Consider the following 22,811-nt stretch of genomic DNA (forward strand, 5'->3'; position numbering starts at 1 on the left):
GACTTCCATATGCTGCCTGTGTATTGTAGGTCATCGTTGTTTGTCAGACAGGGCGCAAATGGACGCACTTCAAAGGTCCAGTCAGATGTCTCCACAAAGGTGAGCTGAAAAAAATCAGTGGGCAGCTTAAGGCTTGCCTGGAATCTGGTATTGCAGAGAGATTCTGGGTTAATGCTGCCATTAGGTCCTGGCACCCATCTGTATCAGCTAAGCTTGCCCAGCATTCTGAGACCCCTAGGCACAAGGGGTATGGCTGATGGACGGGACAAACGTTCCGTGGCCAGCACTTCCTTGGGCACACTTAATTCTTTCAAAAGTCGATTGTATAAAGTCAACAACAGAAAGCAAATCTCGCTGAAATAGTATATTAACTAAACGTGATTTAAAAGCAAGATCTGAAGCCCATGATTATGTCTGGCTGTTACAAGGAAAGCAATTTTCAAGCCGCTTATGTTGAAAGCAATCTCCACGCAAGTAATTTCGCAACATCCATCGAGCTGTCATATTAAAAAGCCATTGCCCTATCTATGGCATGCTTCCCCCCCCCACCCTCACCCCACCTTTTTTTTTTTTTTTTTAACACTTGTTTTTCTTCTCATACAAAGCAACAACCTCCCACAAGCTTCAGATCGCCCCATGACAGCCTCAAGGATATAAACAAACAGCCTTTGTTCCCAAATCATTTCTGAATCTCGTTGGGTCTTTTTTAATCCCTTTTTCCCCCTGCTCATTGCATGGGTTAACTTTCCTCTCGGGGGGAATGACTCTTCCCGCACAAAATGAAACCTACCGAACTTTAAGAGACTAAAGGACAATGTCGTCGCTAGATCCAGAGAGAGCTATGAAGTCTGCAGAACAGCCACTAGTAGGATGACCAGACAGCAAGTGTGAAAAATCGGGATTGGGGTGGGGGGTAACAGGAGCCTATATAAGAAAAAGACCCAAAAATCAGGACTGTCCCTATAAAATCGAGACATCTGGTCACCCTAGCCACTAGTCCCTGGAGTCGTCCTCTCCTTCCCACACTACACACACTTTGATTAAGACAAAGGAGCAGGGCAGAATGAATTTTTTTTTTTAATTTTTTTATGTATTTTTCTAACAGAAAGTCCATGTTCTGCCTGGATCATCCCAGAGGATCCATTAACATTAACCTTTAAGCCCTTGTTAAACCTCTGAGGGAAACAGATTGAGAAAGAGAATTTGGAAATGTCTTCAGAACCAAACTTTGCATTCAGTGCCACCTGTGAAACACCACATCCCGGGCTGCACAGCTTAGTGGCAGCCACGCAGCCTCAGTTGGCCATGGATTTATTACAAAACGCCACCTTTGGCACCAACCCTGCAAAGACTCACACGCTTGACTCTACACACGACTAACAGGCAGTCAATGGGGATAGTCACCATGCAGGAAGTTAAGCACATCCTTAAATCTTTGCAGGACCAAATACTAGACAAAATATCAAATATCTGCATTTCCTTGACACTCTTTATGCTATTTGTCTCCTTTGTTATTTCTCTCCATTGCCAGAGTGTCCAAGTCCCAGCCAATCATTAAACACACTGCATGGGCAAAAGGATACTTACCAACAGTCAAGAGTTGGTTTGCTATTGCACACAGCCCCTGATGAATAGACATCCAGCACTCAGTAGTCCTGGTTGACGTTTCTGGTTATTAGTCAATTTCACTTCTATGAAATTTTCCTTTACAACTTATACAGTAGCTCTAATGCAGCAAATACTGCAGGGGAAGGCTATTCATGGGGGAGGGCAGTTTCTTTTCTTTTTTCAAAGTTGTACAGATACATTTATGTTGGTTCTGAGAACATTTGTCCTTACAAAGTCTAAATTTTAGGTCCAAAACTGCCCTGGCACCACCTCTTAAATTCCAGATTTTTATAAAATACACTCGTCTCTTAATTTTTTTTTTATTATTAACCCAAGAAAAGCACTGGCCACTCACCTGGGCTCTGCAGGAACAGCCACTTGATCCTTCTCCCAGGTGATGACAGGGGAGGGCAATCCTTCGATCCGACACTCAAATCGGGCCATACCATTTTCTTCCACTGTCTGAGACTCTGGCTGCTGAAAAAAACGTGATAAACCTGGAAAAAAGGAGAGAGTTAATGCCTTCAAATCTGTGCTCTGAGAAATACATTTTCAGTCGTTTGAGAAGCTGTATCAGAAGAGAAGAGAATTCATGTTTTCTAACACTCATGAATCTATAATAACGCAATGTACAAGCTAGGAAGACTCCTATTATGTGGTAAAACTTGGCACTACAAAATGACCAGGCTGGACAAGAGAAATGTAATTCCTCGCTGTCCTCCAACCCACTAGCTGGCATGCCCTTAACAAGCCTGGGTGTGTTACCAGAGGCATCTGAACATGCAAATTGGCCTCCTGCCTCATTTTTGCTGTAAATGTAACCGAATGGCAGAAGCAGCAGGTCATTTGTCTGCCTGCCCAACCGCTTTGCTAAGTGGCCCTTCAGTTTCCAGTCATCTGGTTAGAAGTGGGGAGAACGATACTTTCTTGACAGACAACCAAATCAGACCCAGCTTGTTATTGGATGAGCCACAAAATTTGTGCAGAGAAGGGTGAATTTCACCCGTTCAGCTCTGCCCAGCACAAGTGTTACATATACGAGTGTAAAGCAGGAGGACCCACTTGTGCATTAATTGATGTTACACTAGAACCTGGAGGCCACACCCGAGGTCAGGCCCCCTGGGCTAGGCACTGCATCGACACACAGTGAGACACACACTCTGCCCCAAAGAGTTTATAAGCGAAGGGAGTATTATTAGAGCCATTGTACAGATGGAAAGCTGAGGCACTGAAAGGTGAAGGGACTGGTCCAAGGTGACATGGGGGGTGTGGCAGAGCCAGGAGCTGAAACCTGCCCGCAGAGCGCAAATCCAGTGCTTTATCCACAAGGCCGTTCTGCCTCTCAGCAAGGAGCTGATTTGCCGCGAGGCCTCCTTTAGCAGGAGTGAGGAGCACCTGTACCTAAATGCCTTGTTACAATGAAAAGTGATGTGCTTCCCTCCTAAAACACACGCTACGCCAGCTCCCTTTGTCACGTTTTGCTCCCTAGAGTAAGGGGCGTGAGACCTGCTTCTGCTCTTGTTTCTCCCCTCTTTCAACCACGGTTAGTGTCTATTCAGATCTGCCCTGGTGCCCAATCCTTCTCCCACTAAAGTGCATGGCAGAACGCCCACTGAGTTCAGTGCCGCAAGATCAGTGCCCTGAATCACAGCTATTTTCTGCTCACTGTCCCGCATCGCACAAGGGTCTGTAGGATCAAGAACACAGAAATGAGCACTGGTATATAAATTGGGCCAGACTATCAAATAATGCACCACTAAAATGTCTTAGTCACACAATGGACTTTTGAACACAACACGTTGACATCCTTAACAGGCTGTGGAAGGTTTTTATTCTCTACAACCAGAAGAGTTAGAATTTCTTTTAAATGCATCTCCATTAAACTATGACATTAAACCTATCCTGCCTTACAAATGCTTTGTGCCATCATAGAACACAAATGACTGTAGCACCATAATGCACAGCAAAGGTCTAAGCTAGAAAACATCGAACTCTGTTGCTATGCCTAGCATAAAATTGTACTCAGCAGGCTCAAATTTATCTGCCAAGAGTAATTCTAACATTAGTGTGAAATTATTTGTTAGGCTGATTTCTTACTCTCCTCAAAACCAAGAATTCTATTGGTGCGTAGTTTACAACTTTTTACAAAAATTAGACAATTTGTGTGTTTCTGATCCTGGAACCAGTTTAAAGTGTGGTATGGTTTTTATTTTACTACATTTTTTAGACCATATTCATACTAAAAATGAAAGGTCCAAAGGGCAAAATGTGTGTATTGCACAAATGGGCCTTTTTAAATATTGGGTTTCACCGGTTTTCGTGTGCAAATACCATTAATTTTTTAAACAGACAACCTGATGCACCTGCAGCAGTGCTCATTCACCCTTGGAGCACCCCCTTGTGTCAGTGCGGGATGTTGTCGCTATCTTCTGCTCCAGCTCCTCCTGCAGGCCGTCTGCCTCTGGTCCTGCCCTCTGGCCAAGTCACCTAATTTCAGATCCCTCCATCCTGGGCAGGGCCGTCCCTGGGGAGGGGGTGCAAGGTCCGGGGCAGAAGTGACAGATTCGTCTCTTCCAGGACTGACCACACCAGCCAATCGCACCGGCCCGCAGGGCCCGGAGCGATCGCCCCAATTCGCCCTACCGAAGGGACAGCTCTGCTCCTGGGACATCACAGACAAACCTGAACAAAACTGAACAATTCTTCTGCTTTCTTGAGCTACTGAAGTCTTTTCTTCTCTGCTTACAAACCTTGTCTCAGGGTTCCCGCCTACAGGAGCCTACTCTGCTCCATGTAAGTTTCCCTCCATAGGAGGGTCCTGCCTTCTCCACAGTCTCTCCCTAGATCTTGCCCCTTTTTTCCATGGCCCACCACAGGGACCAACTCTGTTCTGGAGACCTTCTTTAGTCTGCCGACCCCAGGCCTTTCCGTGAGGAGAGGCAGGAACTCCTTAACTCCTCTTTCCTGGGGCTTCCCTCCACCACTGAGCTCCTTCAGGGTATGTCTACACTGAAGTTAAAAACCCACAGCTGGCCCACGTCAGCTGACTTGGGCTTAGGCGAAGGGGCTGTTTAATTATAGCATAAACATTCAGGCTACAAACCTGGGTTCCAGGAAACTGTGAGGTGGCAGGTGCACTTTCAAAGCACCCAGTCCACCTGGACTCTGCTCCTACAAACCAAGGCTGCAGAACGGGGCTCCTGGCCCTGGCACCTGTGCATTTTCTCTCTGATGTACAATCTACTTTTCCCTGGCAATATGGAGGATGATGGAGCAGCCCAGCTACAGAAGCACTGAGCCCTAGGCCGCAATGTTTCTAACAGGACCCATGCAATGCAGTGGGATCCAAGCACATTTTAAGGCCCTCCCCTTTGGGCATTGATTTCTGCTGGCTGTAGAAACGAGAAATCACGAGTTAAAGCAAATGCAGTGGGACTTCGCTGGAGAAAGAGCCAGGTAAGAACTGTTCCTCTGCGGGGATCATACCGCACTTTTCTAGGAGTCCCACTGAATTCAGGAAGTACAGTACTCCTCAGGGGATGTCAGAGTTTCAAAATCTGGCCCTGAGGTAGGATCCAGGGCCAAAGCCTGCACAGCACCATTCACCATTTTACCACAATGCCATTTTTCATGGGTCCAGGGTCAGGAACTGGTTAAGTCCTCCAGGAATACACTCCAGTGGAAGAATGAAGAGTGGAGCACTGCAACACTGGGGGCATTGAAGGGGCAAGGTGACGGGCATGGAATGGTGAAAGACACGAATGTATTCAGCATTATTTAAACCACTTGGCAGGTTTAGATGGAAGTCTTCATTCAGCCTTGCAAATCTGTCATGAAAATTGACCAGCCCAGCCATAAAACCTGCTTTCCCTCTCTTCCCAGGATGATGGTTAGAACGAAAAGCTTCGTATTTTACTCTCAGTCACCAAAATTACACACTGCAGGTGAGCAAGCGCCATTCTGCAAGGCTGCCTTGCACTTTTATTAATGGCACATTCAAACCAAGCACGCGACCCTCCACTGACATTTTACACTCAGCTGGAGCTAAGCCCCCTCTGATCACACTTTTAACCCTGTCTCGAGAGGTGACTGCGCTACAGTAACATGCCTTTACCCCACCCTTCTCCCGAAAGGTCAGTCCCATCAGCACAGAAGGCTCTGAGCTTGGAGAGATTCCCTGCCAGAGACATTATATCCTGGTCAGAAAATGCAGTCTATGCCTGGAATTTCAGCCTTCTCAAAACGCCTCTCTGGTCTTTCGCGCTGCCTTCTGCCACCAAATTCTGTCTCCGTTTATTTTCTCCCTTTGTTCCTTTTATAATTATTAGTATTTATTTTTGGATGGTGGCATCCAGAGGCCTCAGCTGAGACTGGGGCCCCATTGGGACACTGTAGAAACCCACTGTAACACAACCCCAGCCGGAACAGCTTACACTCAAAATAGACAAGACTAGCAAAGAGTGGGAGGGGAAAGTGAGGCCTAGAGAGATGAAGTGACTTGCCAGAGGTCACCCCGCAGGCTAGTTGCAGAGCTCGGAATGGAACCCAGATGTCCCGAGCCCTAGCCCGATGCCTGCTCCATGCTGCCTGGCTCAGTTTTGTAGGATCTGCTGCTGCTGCTCTTGCACACACCTATCTCCCAGCGACTAGAAATGATAGGCAGAGCCTCTGACCTTTAATTTTCAGCTTCCAGGTCAGGCAGGGGCGGCTCCAGGCACCAGCATGCCAAGCACGTGCCTGGGGCACCAAGCCACGGTGGGCGCTCAGACCTCCCACAGGCATGCTGCCGAAGGCAGCCTGCCTGCTGTGCTTGGGGCGGCAAAATACCTAGAGCCGCCCCTGAGGTCAGGTAACATCTGGTGACTGTCCTGTGGCCTGTGTGTGAAATGAGTCGGTAGTCTCAGCAGAGGTCCCCCAAAACCCCACAGCAATAACTGAAGCGGTAGTAGGCAATCTGTTCTGTCACCAAGGAGTAAATGGAGCAAGGAGCGAAACTACCCTTTCACGCTAGAGGTGCTCATTCCAGGATGGGTTAGAAGGAAACTGGCGGGCAAGGAGAGAAACTTGCACTGACATTCCACAGCCGGCTCTGCAGTGAGGACTTTGCTTTCTGGGGCAGCCAGTCTGCGATCTTTCCTCAACACTTAAAATGTTTTATGACTCTTTTTTTTTTTTTTTTTGGGGGGGGGGGGGCGTGACTCCAATTCTGTATGTCCTTCAATATCAGTGGACGTGCAATTTAACTACAACTACTATTCCTTTAAGCAAGTGGAATGTAGGTGAGACAAGCCTACAAGCAAGTTTGTTTCTACTCCTGTTGTAAGCTTGTGTGACCCTCCTAACACAATTGCACTACACCCGTTTAGATTACACATCATGCATATAACGTGGCACTTTGACAGCCATTTTCAGCTTCTGCCAGCAGAAATGTGATACACTACAGCACCATTCCTTCCAGACACAGCAAATATGTTCACCCAACAGCTACAATTACTGTAATTTTATAGACCATCCCTTGCAAAACTATTTAAAGTAAATTAACAGTTTTCACAAATGTCGTGATTAACAGGAAGAGCAAAAACAACACACTCCATAGTTTCACTTTGAGGATATTTAGGGCTCTGAGAAACCTGCCAATCTAATTAATTGACTAAACATCTATTTACATAGTAAACAGACTTGAACTAGAAGTCATCACAGATCAACCAGGTCTCATGTGTAACAGTAACCCCTAAAATCAGTGTATTGACTCTGCCATGTGGCCAGGGTATAACCCAGGGGTAGGCAACTTATGGCACAGGTGCCGAAGGCAGCACGTGAGCTGATTTTCAGTGGCACTCACGCAGCCCAGGTCCTGACCACTGGTCCGGGGGGTGCTGCATTTTAATTAAATTTTAAATGAAGTTGCTTAAACATTTTAAAAACCTTACTTACTTTACATACAACAATTGTTTAGTTACATATTACAGACTTACAGAAAGAGACCTTCTAAAATGTTAAAATGTATTACTGGCACGCGAAACCTTAAATTAGAGTGAATAAATGAAGACTCGGCACACTACTTCTGAAAGGTCGCCGACCTCTGGTATAACCTTTAGTATCTCTGATTCATGGCGTGTGACTGACACCAGTAAATAAAGATCAGCCTCTTACTCCAGCCCTCTTGCACGACATATGCAGTGTTGCTGTAGCCATGTCAGTCCCAGGATATTAGAGAGAAAAGGTGGGTGAGGTAATATCTTTTATTGGACCAACTTCTGTTGGTGAGAGAGACAAGTTTTCGGGCCCAGACCTGAACAAGAGCTCTGTGTAGCTCGAAAGCTTCTCTCTCTCACCAACAGAAGTTGGTCCAATAAAATATACTGCCTCATCCACCTTGTCTCTCTTGCATGTCGGCTTTGACTATGTTGTGTCCGAACCGTTGACAAAAACGAGGTCACCTGACTCCATTTGTTTGGAAATAAAGCTGCCAGAGAAGTCCAGGAAGTGCTACCAAAATTTCCCAGGGAGCATTGCAGAGAACTCAGAGAGGGTGAAATATCCCACACTACTGCATGCGGCAGGATTCACTATCCGCTGTCTCCAGTGGCCAGTGCTACATCATCTACGCTACAAAGACTGAATTCAAAGCCCAGTCCTACAGCAAACATAGTTCCCTAGATGCCATCAGCCAGCTAGGGCTACTTCTGAACCCAGCTGGTAAAAGAGGAAATCCAAGCAACTATCCACCACCTTTCCCATTTCGAAAAGGACAGATTACATGCCACATACACACTTGGATTCCTGGATCTAGGTGGTCCCATTAGAGAACAAGTCTGAATTCGACAGCACAATTCTATTGGGCCACTGGTCTGGAATGGAAACTGGCCAAACGTTGCACAGAAGCATGAGCTCTCCTTTCTTCCAGACTGGGGGTGCAGAAAGACGTAGGCAGCTGAGAATTCTGCATCAAGGAAGAACATCCTTCCCCTGCCGTTGTCTTTCATTCTCTGAAAGGCAGCAAGATTTCAGAAGAATGTAAAGGTTCTGTGCAGGACATTTGCAATCTGCTGACTCCAGTAGCTGAACCCGGGGATAAAATGGCTGTCTACGACTTGAGTCTGTCCAAAGGCAGCAGAGACTTAAATGCCGCCAGCCTTTGTAGGGTTAATGAAATCCACATGCCGCATAAAATGGACCATTGGTTCAGGTGCAATTTTTGGTCTTATGTCAGCCCCACAAGGCTGTAACAATAGAGATTTGCTGCCATGCTGTGAAGATGTCAAAAGTACAACCTGCCACAACATTTGAGAACAGCACCATCTTTCTGAAGGAAAAAGGAGAAGGTCACAACTGCATCAAAACAAAGGTGTCATAATTATACCGTCAGCTTCAGAAACTTTTCTAGCCCTGAAGCCTGTCTGTGGAACAGCCGGGTTCTTTTGCACCTAGGCCATTGCAATGGCTGATCATCTGAGAAAGCTGCTCAGAACCTCCTAGTCACCCCGTCCCAAAACAGAAGTGTGGCAAGGTGCCCGATGATATTAAAAGGCATTTGAACCAAATAACCAGACGAGTTTATTTTTAAAGGCAATATAGAAAGAAACCACACAACTCTCTGTCCCAGGATACTGTTGAGACTTACCAAATTTCAAAAATGTTCTGACGTTTCTAACAATAATATCAGCAGTTGCAATTACACTAGTGAAGATATAAATCCTACAGGCTTTCAATACTGGGGCTTCAGGGTATATAATGAGCTCACCAGGAGGGAATTTCCCCTGTGCTATACCACTGCACAATTAAGCCCACTGTGCAGGTTTCTAACTTTCTCTAAAGCAGGGATAGGCAACCTATGGCACACGTGCCAAAGGCGGCACATGAGCTGATTTTCAGTGGCACTCACACTGCCCAGGTCCTGGCCACCGGTCTGGGGGGTTCTGCATTTTAATTTAATTTTAAAGGAAGCTTCTTAAACATTTTAAAAATCTTATTTACTTCACATACAACAATAGTTTAGTTATATATTATAGACTTATAGAAAAAGACCTTCTAAAAACGTTAAAATATATTACTGGCACATGAAACCTTAAATGAGAGTGAACAAATGAAGACTCAGCACACCACTTATAATAAATAAAATAAAATAAATAAATAATAATTGGAGATATACCTATCTCCTAGAACTGGAAGGGACCTTGAAAGGTCATTGAGTCCAGCCCCCTGCCTTCACTAGCAGGACCAAGTACTGATTTTTGCCCCAGATCCCAAAATGGCCCCCTCAAGGATTGAACTCACAATGCTGGGTTTAGCAGGCCAATGTTCAAACCACTGAGCTATCCCTCCCCCCCTTCAACCGTCTGAAAGGTTGCCGAGCCCTGCTTTAAAGCATCCAGTCTCAGCCAGCCAGACATGATGCTGGGCTACGTGAATCCAGGTTCTCTTCGGATGGAGAAATTCTTATGGCTTTATATAGGACAGGTAGCCCATACATCTTGGCAAACCAGATCCCACAAAGGAGACAAGCTTTTGTCAGACTTGTCCTCTTCTCTTGTAACAATAGCTGGCGCAACCCCATAAATTAAGGGAAAAAATGCTAGATCCTTCCTGCTGACACTGGATTCCTTGTCACCTGGCCAGGCCTGAACATAGCTTCCAAACGTAATCTCTTTCACACGTTCCTGGTGAGACAGACTGTCTCCTCTGATCGGTTCCTTTGAGACTCTCGACTTATTTCCGTCTGATACTTTCCCTTCTCCAGTGTGGGAGCCAAAAGCCCTTAAATGTCACAGTGGTCCCAAATTTCTGGGACTATTTGGAGAAAGGTGTGGACTGTCTCCACAGCCACTGTCTCAGGTTTCCAGCAGAATCCCTGCGAGTGGCTGACTGACTCCACAAGAGACGTGTGACCTGACCGGCCCACTTCGCTAGTGCGCACTCTGGGGAGTGAAATATACCATGCAATAGATTTCTAGGCAGCAAAGATGATCTGCTTAAAGCACAGGACTGGGAGGCAGGAGGAGATGTGGTCCATCCCAGGCTCTGCTACAGGTTTGATGTGGGACTTTCAGCAAGTCATTTAAGACTCATCCAACTCCCAATGAAGCCACAGTCTTGAGACTGACTTCAGTGGGCGTTTGACCACCCCTCCTAGCTTTAGTGCTTCACTTTGCTGGTATTTACCTACCTCATGTGGCATCATGAAGCTAAGTTCATGATAAAGCATCCAGAGATCTCCAGGTGCTTATGAGGGCCAAGTACTGTCATTTTTTTTTATTATTATTATTATTTGCATCAGCCTATTGATCAAAAAAGAGTCCCTGAGCCACATTCAGGACCTGCAGCACAGACTCATCTCATGACAGAAACATACCACCTTCCAGGAGAAAAAGGTTGCTGGCTGACTACTTCTCTCTCTCTTCTTCCAGACAAGCCTTTTTCTATCGCCTAACATTAATCAGCCATGGCCGACGCAATCAGCATGAAGAATAACTCCATCTGCATGTAAACAAGTTCTGATAGACCAGGGCACTCTATTTCACTTGCACAGAAACAGATCCCTTGGAATACTCCACTCACACGAAACGAATGCTAATGTCGCAAATGCGTCTCTCCAGCCTGCAAAACAAAATGAGCTGGGGGATGCATTTCATTAATCAACTTCCTCGTCACCCTCGATTCAGAAATAAATAAGTTATGTCAGGTGCAAATGCTCGCTGAAGAAGCAGCACTTTCCCCGGGCAGATGGTAATAAAATGAGACATATGAATGCACACATGAAGAGCGACAAGTCTTAGACAGTTCATCTGATTTTGGATGCCATGTGATAGAGCATGGCGGAAGATGGGAGGGGGGAGTGTCTTTCCCCATATTCTGACAAATATCCATTTCTAAAGATCTAGAAACAAAAATTTGGGATTTTTTTTTTATATAATTATTCCCGTTTCTGAGCCGGTATTTTTTCCATTGGTCTCCCCTACAGGCTACCAGCCAAAAAAACCAGATCAGTTAAACTGTAAGGCACACTGCTGTACCATACGCTGCAAATTTTTAGCAGTGAGGGTAATTAATCTTGGAGATAATTTACCAAGGGATGTAGTTGACTCTCTATCGTTTGGAGTCCTTAGCTCAAGAGAGGCCACCTCGTCTACAAGATACGCTCTCTAGTAAGTTCAGCCACAAGTTCCTGGGGTCGATGCAGGAGGTGCAAGGCTGATATTATACAGGGGCTGGGGGATGTCACGCTAGATTATCATAATGATCCCTTGTGGCCTTACATGCTGCGACCTATGTTCTGCACAGCTTATTTGCTTTTAGAATCTTTGAGTAAAATGAAGTGCTGTGTAAGGTGAGGAATTTTCTGTCCGATCAGAGAGAGGCGTAAGGCAGACAGGCTATCCTGCACTGCCAGGGAGAAGGGCTGAATTGACCCTAGGTGGTTTTCCCATCTCTAACCATCACAATTTACCCAGTGTCTGTCTGCACTATACCAGTCTGTCTCCTGTCCAATGCCCGGCATTTCATAAGCCCAAAAAGTCACCCAGTTTATTAAATACTGCTAGTAGCTATTCATCTGGCACTGCAAATGTATGCAGAAGGAAGAAAAAAGGAGAGAGAAACTGGCCTTTGGGACACTGTATGCTTAATATTTCCTAAGCAAACCAACTGGTTCACATAGACCCTATCTAAACTGATAACAAATCAACTAAGGCTCCAACCCTGCAAAGATTTTATGCACAGTGAGTAGCATTTGACTTGGGTGGGACTATTCACACAGCACACGGTTACATAGGAGGCAGGTTATATATGTTTGCGGTACTCGAGCACCAGGAATATTCAGGGCTGGGGGCCCTGCTCCAGCAATATTTGGACCTGGGTCTCTCCCCCGGCCCTGCCTGGATCGGGCCCCGGCTTCTGTGGGTCTCCCCCGCCCTGCCGCGTCCCTGCCTGGCAGAAAGCAGCGCAGCGCCTCTCCCCTGCCTACTTCTGCTGCCAGAGTAGAAGGGCTCTGGCAGAACTGCTGTCTGCTGCCCCAGGGTCCTAGTGCCCACCATCTCCTACTGGCAGGGCAGGCTCCCTTATCCTGCCCTTCGGCCCTAGCCCTGAGCCTCTTCAACACCCCAAACCCCTCAGCCCCCGACACCCTAATCCTCCGCCTCAGCCCTGAGCCCCCCCACATCATGAATCCCTCATCCTCAGCCCCAACCCTCATCCCCCTGCACCTTAATCCTATTCCCCAGCCCTGAGCCCCCCCGCATCATGAACCCCTCATCCTCAGCCCTCATCCCCCTGCACCCTGATCCTCTGCCCCAGCCCTGAGCCCCCCTACATCATGAATTCCTCATCCTCAGCTCCACAGCCCTGACCCCACACCTCAACCCTCTGCCCCAGCCCTGAGCCCCCTCACATCATGAACTCCTCATCCTCAACCCTCATTCCCCTACACCCTGATCCTCTGCCCCAGCTCTGAGCTCCCCCCGCAGCATGAACCCCTCATCCTCAGCCCCAACCCTCATCCCTCTGCACCCTGATCCTCTGCCCCAGCTCTGAGACCCCCCCGCAGCATGAACCCCTCATCCTCAGCCCCAACCCTCATCCCTCTGCACCTTGATCCTCTGCCCCAGCCCTGAGCCCCCCCGCAGCATGAACCTCTCATCCTCAGCCTCACAGCCCTCACCCCTGCATTCCCTCCTATCCCCAAACTCCCTACCAGAGCATTCACCCCCCCCAGAGCGTGCACCACCTCCCCTTTCCCACACACCTCTTCCCACCTCCAAACTCCCTCCCAGAGCCTGCACCCCTCACCCCTTCCTACACCCCCACCCCCAGCCCAGAGCCTGCACCCAGCACCCAAACTCCACCCCAAAGCCTGCACCCCTCCTGCACCCTAATCCCCAGCCCAGGACCTGCACCCCAGATCTCCCCCTCCCAAATCCCTTCCAGAGCCTTAGGCAGGTGGGGGCGGAGTTGGGGAGGCAGGTTCTGGGCACCACCAAAATTTCTACAAACTTGCCACCCATGCACGGTTAAACACGCGTTGGATAGGCTCAGGGCCTATTTACCCTTCTACTAGAGTAAGTGTGTTCCAATGGGCAAGCACAGGACCCCTGGCTTACATTCCTGGTTCTACTGAAGATGCTGGGTAAATGCAAACCAATTTGTACCTCAGTTTCCCAGTGGCAAACAGGGCTAATTACTTACCTGCCTCACAGTCATTAACCGTCATTAGGATCACAGGACGAGAGGTTATAGCACAGAAAAATATTACTGCAGTAATGTTATTTTGTAACCTAGCTTAGTTTTTAAGTCAAGGACTGGTTTATTTATTGGCTCTCACATTCTTAAAACAGCTCTGAAGGCAATTTCCAAATGCGAGGGACTTTAATCTAGGATATTACACTGTTTTATTACTTTAATGCCTCAGATCTCGAGAGATCTTTTTCTGTGCCTGAAACGAATACCAGCCTGAATTGGAAAGCCCTTCCTTTCATCTCTGCTTCCGTTTATAAACGGGTAGTCACCTTGCGAGACAGCACAGACAGCGTAGAGTCTTTGCAACTTAAACAGACAGCTGCTACCGCTTTTTACTGCTCTTCACTGTCTAGAACTTTCCCCTCGAGTTCAGAAGGGGGCCGTACAATATACAGTGACTGCTCCTCCTCCTTACCGTCTCGTCAAAAGACACTGGGACAAATTCTGCCCTCAGTGATACCCATGCAAGCTCCTTGGCATCCAGGGGTCTAATCTCACTAGGTGCTCAGAAAGTCGCAGGCGTGGACCCCTACAGCAGAACGCAACCTGTTATTTCTTGCCCTTTTTGGCAACCTCTCTAGGTCCCACCCATGCTCCTTCTCTGGGTATGTCTTCGCTGCACAGTTCACCTGGGTCAGAGTGCCTCTCACTAGACAGCAGCTGAGTCTTAGGCATCAATGCCTCTCCACGAGGGGACTGGAGAACAATGCCTCCAAACTAACACCACAGTGTCAGAGTGGGGTTGCAACCCCCAATGCTCAAAGAAACCCTTTAAAAACAAGACCAGTACATCTGTTACAGTTCAATCCAGACCGAGGGATTACTCTGACTGTAAAAATAAAGGAAGCTCTGGAAATGAACATTATTGAGATATTCTGGATGCGTGCCCACCCTCTGCAATTCTAGTCTGTCCTGCACTGGAAGCCGACTGTCCTTAGGGGGCCACATATCTCTGGGATTGGCAACAGCTGGAGGATTGAGCCTTTATTGTATTCACTCAACACGGGACAGATTTTTTTTCTTTAACTTTTTACAAAAAGGTCAGTAAAAAGAACCAGGCAGAATGGGACAAACTTAGAGCTGGGTTCTCCACATGCAGAAATAAGCAATAACAGTCATTTTTGGACAAAACCTCGAACTCTTCTGCAGAAAGCAGACACTTCTCATGGCGAGCTGAAAATCAGTGTCAAAGGAAATTCTTCAGTCAGCAGCCCTACAGAAAGCCGCCTTGCTGAATCCTGGCTCTGGGACCAAGGTGGCTTAAAGGGGATTGGGTAGGAAGGCCTGAGGGGCCAATCCCTGCCAGGCCCAGGTTGCATATCTCCTTGGGAAAGGTCACACTGAGCACTGGAAATCTGACACTCGAACATTGGGGCTTGCTGCTGTTTTTCTCTTGGTCTGAGCATGCTGATTCTCTGTGCTTCAGCTCCAGCCTTTGAGGACAGCTCTTTCCCCACTCCTCACCCTTTTCTTTAGGTCCAGAAACCTGCCTGCCCATTTCTGTGTATTTTTGCCTCCACCTGGCAGGCACTGGCTATGAGTCAGAAGCAAACCTAGGCTCTCCTCACTCTTCAAGAGGGGCAGAGCAGGGGTCAGGTTTGCATGCTGGGTCACAGATTTCCCTTGTGTACGTGAATGGTTTTCCCTCCACTCCTTTATACTTTCCATGCTTTGCACCAAATTACCTGGAGTCGAAGTGAGGGGCAAATATCACCAGCGTATCCTGGGAGAGATGTAGCAAGGTTGATTAGTTTATAACCCTATGAGGCCTGAAGCCTAAGGACCTATCTTAAGGTCTACATAGCCTCTAACATGACAATATACCGGTGCGTTCTGTGGGTTCTATAGTCTAACATAGGCACCTCAGCTGGATGACCAGCTTCCACATTTGGGCAATCACATTGGCATGTGGGCACCCAAAGGTGTGGACTCGAGCATGAGGCCTCTACTGCCAATTCAATCTACAAGAAGGCAAGTGGACAGCAGACTCTGGCGCCATGACCCACGTTTCTGAGGATGATGGCAAACAGAAGATTTGATGCAGCCAAGTCTTACTCTGCAAAGCAGAGGGTCTGTTTACATCTCTTCCTAGCACGGTGCACACACCACAGGGAGCTTGAGAAATCAGATTGCTCCCTCTGTGTTGAGCTGGATTCGTGAATGTTGCCCAGTCGAGCAGTCTTGAGGATAAAAGCAGTGCCTGGTTTTCTTTGGCACCTGCAGTCAGAGTCACTGAACTGGAGGAACGAAGAGCTTGGGACCAAAATCCATTATACCTTTCTCAGCTACTTCCCAGGGCACCTTAAAACACTACGCTCAGCACCTGAGGACATCAGCATGTCTGCGATAAAGCTCCCACTTTACTGCCAGCTTGGACTTTCCTCAAATCTCTTTCCCTGCCAAAGATTAAGCCCCTGCCCTGCTGCTACCTAATGCAGCGAAGGCGGAGCTGAGCTTTCACAAGCAGAAGGCATCACTAATGAGGAGACACCTGACACCCAGCCCAAGAAGAGTGCACAGCCTACATGGAGAGAGATCACTGGCTCCCAAATGGGGCCTCAGCCTCCAAACTAAACAACCTTGTGGTTTTACCAGTTCCATCAGATCCTAGCCCATTCAGTGTTGTTTTCCAACCTCAGAATGGCCAGCAAAATTCCCCACACTATTTCCTCATGAGAATTGCTTCATTAGCATCTTTAACTAATTCATCTGGGGGCAGATCTTCCACTGGTATAAGCTGCCATTGCTCCATTGACTTCAATGGGACTATGGTAATTTACACCAGCCTCTTGGTTTTCGTTGGGTCTATAGAGAGCTCCCACAGAAGGTCTAGTGGCAGGAGCTCTCAGCTCCCACTGCACTCCATATTGGCCTGACCCTGCCCTCTTTAGTAATGCAAGTGGCCCCACTGAAGCTACATGCATTAGTAATAGAATAGGATTGGCCCCATCATGCTTCTCTGATTCTATGCTGCAGTAGCTACCACTTGATCAAGATGGAATGACCAGCTGCAGCCTAATCCCAGTTTCAAATTTGGCAGAGGTGTACATACAGTGGACTCCAAGCATTTCAATGGCTAGTCTGAAAGGCCCTTTCCAAAGAGACTCCCCCATCTGGTTTTTAAAACAAGCCAAGGCCCAGGGGAATAGTGGGGGCAAAAGACATATCTGGCTTCAAGACTAAGCTTGATAAGTTTATGGAGGGGATGGTATGATGGGATAGCCTAATTCTGGAAATTAATTGATCTTTGATTATTAGCAGGTAAATATGCCCAGTGGTCTGTGATGGGATGTTAGATGGGGTGGGATCTGAGTTACTACAGAGAATTCTTTCCTGGGTGCTGGCTGGTGAGTCTTGCCCACATGTTCAGGGTTTAGCTGATCGCCATATTTGGGGTCAGGAAGGAATTTTCCTCCAGGGCAGATTGGCAGAGGCCCTGGAGGTTTTTCACCTTCCTCTGCAGCATGGGGCACGGGTGACTTGCTGGAGGATTCTCTGCAGCTTGAGGTCTTCAAATCACAATTTGAGGACTTCAATAACTCAGACATAGGTTAGGGGTTTGCTACAAGAGTGGGTGGGTGAGATTCTATGGCCTACTTTGTGCAGGAGGTCAGACTAGATGACCATAATGGTCCCTTCTGACCTTAAGTCTATGAATTTATGACTGCCTTTTAAAAAAATCCATGGTCCCTCTGTGCTCACTCACCAGTGCTGAAATTGTCAGCACCAGTTCAACTGGCCTCTCCCAGAATCTCAGTGTACAAACCAAAACGCAGGTCCGAGAAATTGTTGTGCGTTTGGGGTCAGAAATCTGTGCACGGCAGCTAGTTAGTGCTGTGTAGAAATGCATAACGTGGGTCAAATTTAAAAAGGTTGTTTATTCTATTTCCACAGCACATCTGGGAGTCTGCAGCGGGCTATCATAAATTCCTCAGAAAACACGAAGAGTCAGTCTTCCCAGCAGCCCTTACGGTTATTTATGCCAGCACGTACCATACAAGTCACTTTTCTGCCCAGACTGGCACCACTAACTGCAACATCCAAGCTGAGGTTAAGAAACAACTACACAGGGCAGGCAGAAGCAAGCAAAAAAAGAGTGTGTAGCTACTTTGGAACTTTACGAGTAATATCTTACTGTAAATCCTTACTGCTTTATTAAGGGTTATCCATTACCAAGAACATTCATACATTTACAGTAACTGATTACCAGCAACCCGCTATTGGGCAACGCCAACTTCAGAGCCACCCAGATGTAACTAGTGTAAAAGTAACTGTTTGTAATTAGTTACTGGATCTCCCAACACAGCTGTAATTAAAAGGACATTGCAGTTTTAGTTTCGGCCCAATATTTAGATTGTTAAATTATTTTAAGAAATCTAATATTAATAGAAATGTTTTCATATCTTAAAAATGAAACAGTGAAAATCGGTTTTGGTTGGCTTTTTGTCTGGGGGAAGGGAGAGAGATTTAAACATGCCTGTAAAATGTTGAATCCTGAAGCACCTACATCAGTACTGTGTCAGTGCACCCGTCTGTCCGATTAGCCAGTCTGCACTCAACTCTATGATATCTGAGCACTTTGGGACGCCATTGTATTTTTCTTTGTTACATTTTCTGTTTAGTTCAATGAAACATTACTAATGATCCTTGGTGTTCCTAAGAACTCGTTTTACAAAATGCAGGGGGTAACTTCACCTGTCAGGGTCCCCAGTACTGTTGGGTCTCACTAATTCATCTAACACACCAGTTAGAACAACCCTGCCTCTTCTCTTTTGTTGCCTGCTTTTTGCACAGATTGACTCAAGGAGGAGATATGCCAATGAAGGCCTCCCTTTTTAAAGGGAAACACTCACCTCCCATATTAGCCTATTCATGACAAGTTCGAGTACAACCCTCAATGTTCAACACTTCTAATATCTGGTTTCCTTTTCGCAGTTTATGAGTAATGCTGTTAGTGTACTGGGCCCCGTCCTGCAAGGTGCCAATCACTGTGAACTACCCCCCTGTAAGAACCCACTGCTTTCAGTAAATCCATCCATTCCATCATATATAGGATCCTTTAAATTTTATACATGTAACCACTGCTTACTGTGTGTGGCACTCTGTCTCCCTCTACTGGTGGTTGGGGCACAGACAGAGGTTGACCTGCTACAGCTGTGGTTAAACAGCAGAAGCCTTTTAGCACTGACAGTAGAAAACGCAATATTTAAGACTCAGAAGTCCTTGGTTTGGATCCCCACCTAGGTTGTCAACCCACACAGACGTGTCATGTTACATATAAATCAATTAAACTGTTAACGTTTTCTTATAACATGTTTTCTGTTGTTCGTGGTGTAGATTTTTTTTTAAGTCACCTATGTGTTTGTGTAACACGTAGCTCAATGGGACGTCTGTTGTAACTGTGGTCTTTAGGCACAATCATAATACAAATAATAATAATTAGCAGGCAACTGCTCACATCAAAGGGATACCATTAATCTGAAATCAAGTAATTTTAAGAGCAGATTGTGTTTCCAACCCCAGCTCCCCTTGCCAAGTTTTGTGGTTGCACAATTTCTATTTCTTGTGTTTTCCATCTCTTACTGCCGTGTGTAGGGGGCATGGATCAGCGTTCATGTCGCACCTCATCTCAGTACCCAGCCTGGGCCAGGGAAGCTAATGATCCAACCAGCAGACTAAATTCGGTGATGAATCCGGGTCATGCACCACCTGAGGCATGTTGCAATACACTAAGAAGAAAACGACTGCCATGTGTGAAAACCCAAAACAAATTACAGGAGAGAGCATCTATTCAGGAGAAAGAGTGACACTGACTAACTGAGAAAACAGATCCAAATATCATTCTCTAAATTCACAGTACTAGTAAACAGCAGCAGGTAAACCCTTTTGAGAAAAGTGTGATTTTCAAATGTCTTTAAAATTATTTGCTTTTTAAACTAGCTCTGTAATTTACAACAAACTGCCCGACTAGGACAGATGCATTGATTTTTATTGTACATTTTGCAAAAGTGCCACTTAGCTTCTCTCCATTATTTACCAAAGCATGTCTCATTCACGGTGTTAAAGAGGTAACTGTTAGATAAGGAACCACAGAACAAACAAACAAAAAAACGAAAGCCAACCAACCACACCCCACGTTATCAGTCATGCCTTTCTATGTATTAATGCTTGCATACAATCAAATCGCTCTTGGTGCACGAGTCTTCTGCTCTGCAGTCACTTGTCATCTGAAGCCACTTTCAATTGAAACTGGCCTGCAAGCAGCTCCCCATTCCCTGCCTTTAAAGGCACTTCTGAATACGCATGCTTTGGCTCTCTGCGGGGTGGAAGGGGTATGTTCGTGCACTGGCCCAAGCCTGAGCAGATCCCTGAACCCACAGAGGGCGATCCTACAGGTCTGAGCAGAACAGAAGCAGTCAAGACCCCTTCTGGCCATGAAAGGGGAGGTCGGCATGGCAAGTTCCTCAGGGGCACCCTAGTGCACAATCTGGCTCCCTGCTGTTACAACGGTGCTTCCGTATCTTTAGCTCTCTGAAATTTTTCAGTTGCCACCTGTGCCAGGATCTCACAGAATTGTTCTTCATGCTCCTGTCTTGAGACTCTAAATCCCATTGTGGTTTCTCGTTCCGTTTTTGAGACCCCACACCCATTAATTAGCATTTGCTGTTCTGGATGCCTAGCTCACCCATGCCTTCCTCTCAGCCCACATGGAGACAGTGTGCAGCATGCCCCCTCTGGGCCCTATCCACAGAGGATGCGACTGTTACATCTATCAACTAGACAGCCTGGCTCTTTAGCTCAAGCTGTAGAGACACAGGCTTTTAGCTCTGGTGATCCCTGGTTCAATCCCTAGCAATAGCCAAGAAGCACACTGCTTATATCAAGAGCCCTGCAGTCCTCGATCCCTGCATTACAACTTACACACAGCTCAGCTGACTGAGGCTCTAGTTTAAAGACAGTCCATATTCAACCTACTGTGGCTCTGATGAAGTTCATAATGCACCTCTTCCCTGCTACTCTTCACGTAGATATATCTCAGAATCTTTTGGAAGCTGATCATGCCCTTCGGGTTCCTTAAAAGTGCTGTTAGTAGGAGGACCAGATAGTTAATTAGGCTAGCCAAAAGAGAATTAGAAAAGCAACTAGCTAAAGACACAAAAACTAACAGCAGAAAAAAAATTAAGTACATCAGAAGCTGGGGAAACCTGCCAAACAATCTGTGAGGCCACTGGATGATCACGGTGCTAATGGAGCACTCAAGACAGACAAGGTCTTTGCTGAGAAGCTAAATGAATTCTTTGCATCAGTCTTCACTGCAGAGGATGAGGGGAAGATCCCACACGTGAGCCATTCTTTTTTCAGTGACAAATCTGATGAAGTCCTAGACTGAGGTGTCAGTAGAGGAAGTTTTGGAACAAACTGATAAATTAAATAGTAATAAGTCTCCAGGACCTGATGGGATTCACCCAAGAGTTCTGAAAACTCAAATATGAAATTGCAGAACTACTAACGGTGGTATGTGATCTATCGTTTAAAGCACCCTCTGTACTAGATGACTGGGGGAGAGCTAATGTGATGCTGATTTTTACAAAAGGCTCCACAGGCGATCCTGGAAATTTCACTAAACCTAATTTCAGTACCAGCCAAACTGGTTGAAAAGAGAGTAAAGCACAGAATCATCAGACACATAGATGAACATGATTTGTTAGGGAAGAGTCAGCACAGCTTTTGTAAAGGGAAATCATGCTTCATCAAGCTATTAGAACTCTTTGTAAAGGTCAACAAGCATGTGGACAAGAGTGAGCCAGCTGATATAGGGTATCTGGACTTTCAGAAAGCCTTTGACAAAGTCTCTCACCAGAGACTCCTAAGCAAACTAAGAAGTCATGGGATAAGAGGGAAGGCCCTCTCATAAAGCAGAAACTGGTCAAAATATAGGAAACAAAAGGTAGGAACAAACAGTCAATTTTCAAAATGGAGAGAGAGAGGTAAATAGCAGAGTCACCCAAGGATCTGTATTGGGACCTGTGCTGTTGAACATATTCACAAATGATCTGAGATATGGTGTGAAGACTAAGGAGGCAAAATTTGCAGATGATGCAAAATTACTCAAGATAGTTATGTTCAAAGCTGACTGCAAAGAGTTACAAAGGGATCTCACAAAACTGGGTGATTGGCAGAAAAATGGCAGATGAAATTCAAATGTTGATAAACGCAAAGTAATTCACATTGGAAAAAATAATCCCAATTATACTCCAAATGATGGGGCCTCAATTGGCTGTTACCACTCAAGAAAGATCTTGGAGTCATCATGGACAACTCTCTGAAACATCTGCTCAATGTGCAGCGACAGTCAAAAAAGCAAACAGAATGTTAGGAACCATTAGGAAATGGGTAAGACAGAAAATATCATATCGCCCCTATATAAATCCATGGTACGCCCATGCATTGCATACTGCATACTGTTCTGGTCGCCCCATCTCAAAAAAGATATATTAGAAGTGGGAAAAGTACAGAGATGGGCAACAAAAATGATGAGGGATATGGAACAGTTTCCATGGGAGAAGAAGTTAAAAGGACTGGGACTCTTCAGCTTAGAAAAAGAGACAACTAAGGGGGAATACGATCAAGGTCTATAAAAGCATGAACAGTGTGGTGAAAGAGATTAGGGAAATGTTATTTACCCCTTCACATAACATGAGAACTAGGGGGGTCACCCGATGAAATTAACAAGCAGTGGATTTAAAAGAAACAAAAGTGCTTCTTCATACAATGCACAGTTAATCTGTGGAACTCATTGCCAGGGGATATTGTGAAGGATTAAAGTATAACAAGATTCAAACAAGAATTAGATACGCTCATGCAGGACAGGTCCAGCAATGGCTATTAGCCAAGATGGTCAGGGAAGCAACCCCATGCTCCAGTTGTTCCTAAACATCCAATTGCCAAAAGCTGGGACTGGACGACAGGGG

The 22,811-nt window shown here is 46.2% G+C and overlaps 1 protein-coding gene across 2 annotated transcripts in view; it reads right to left on the reverse strand.

Moving 5' to 3' along the window:
* Positions 1 to 22,811, reverse strand: part of IGDCC4 (immunoglobulin superfamily DCC subclass member 4) — a 187,751-nt gene that overhangs the window by 98,792 nt on the left and 66,148 nt on the right. For both annotated transcript variants that reach the window (XM_050967461.1, XM_050967460.1), the window contains exon 3: positions 1,964 to 2,105. In XM_050967461.1, the coding sequence (XP_050823418.1) occupies positions 1,964 to 2,105 (142 nt within the window). The remainder of the gene's footprint in view (positions 1 to 1,963; positions 2,106 to 22,811) is intronic.

The sequence above is a fragment of the Gopherus flavomarginatus genome, chromosome 9 (genome assembly GCF_025201925.1).
Source record: "Gopherus flavomarginatus isolate rGopFla2 chromosome 9, rGopFla2.mat.asm, whole genome shotgun sequence".
Classification (NCBI taxonomy): domain Eukaryota; kingdom Metazoa; phylum Chordata; order Testudines; family Testudinidae; genus Gopherus; species Gopherus flavomarginatus.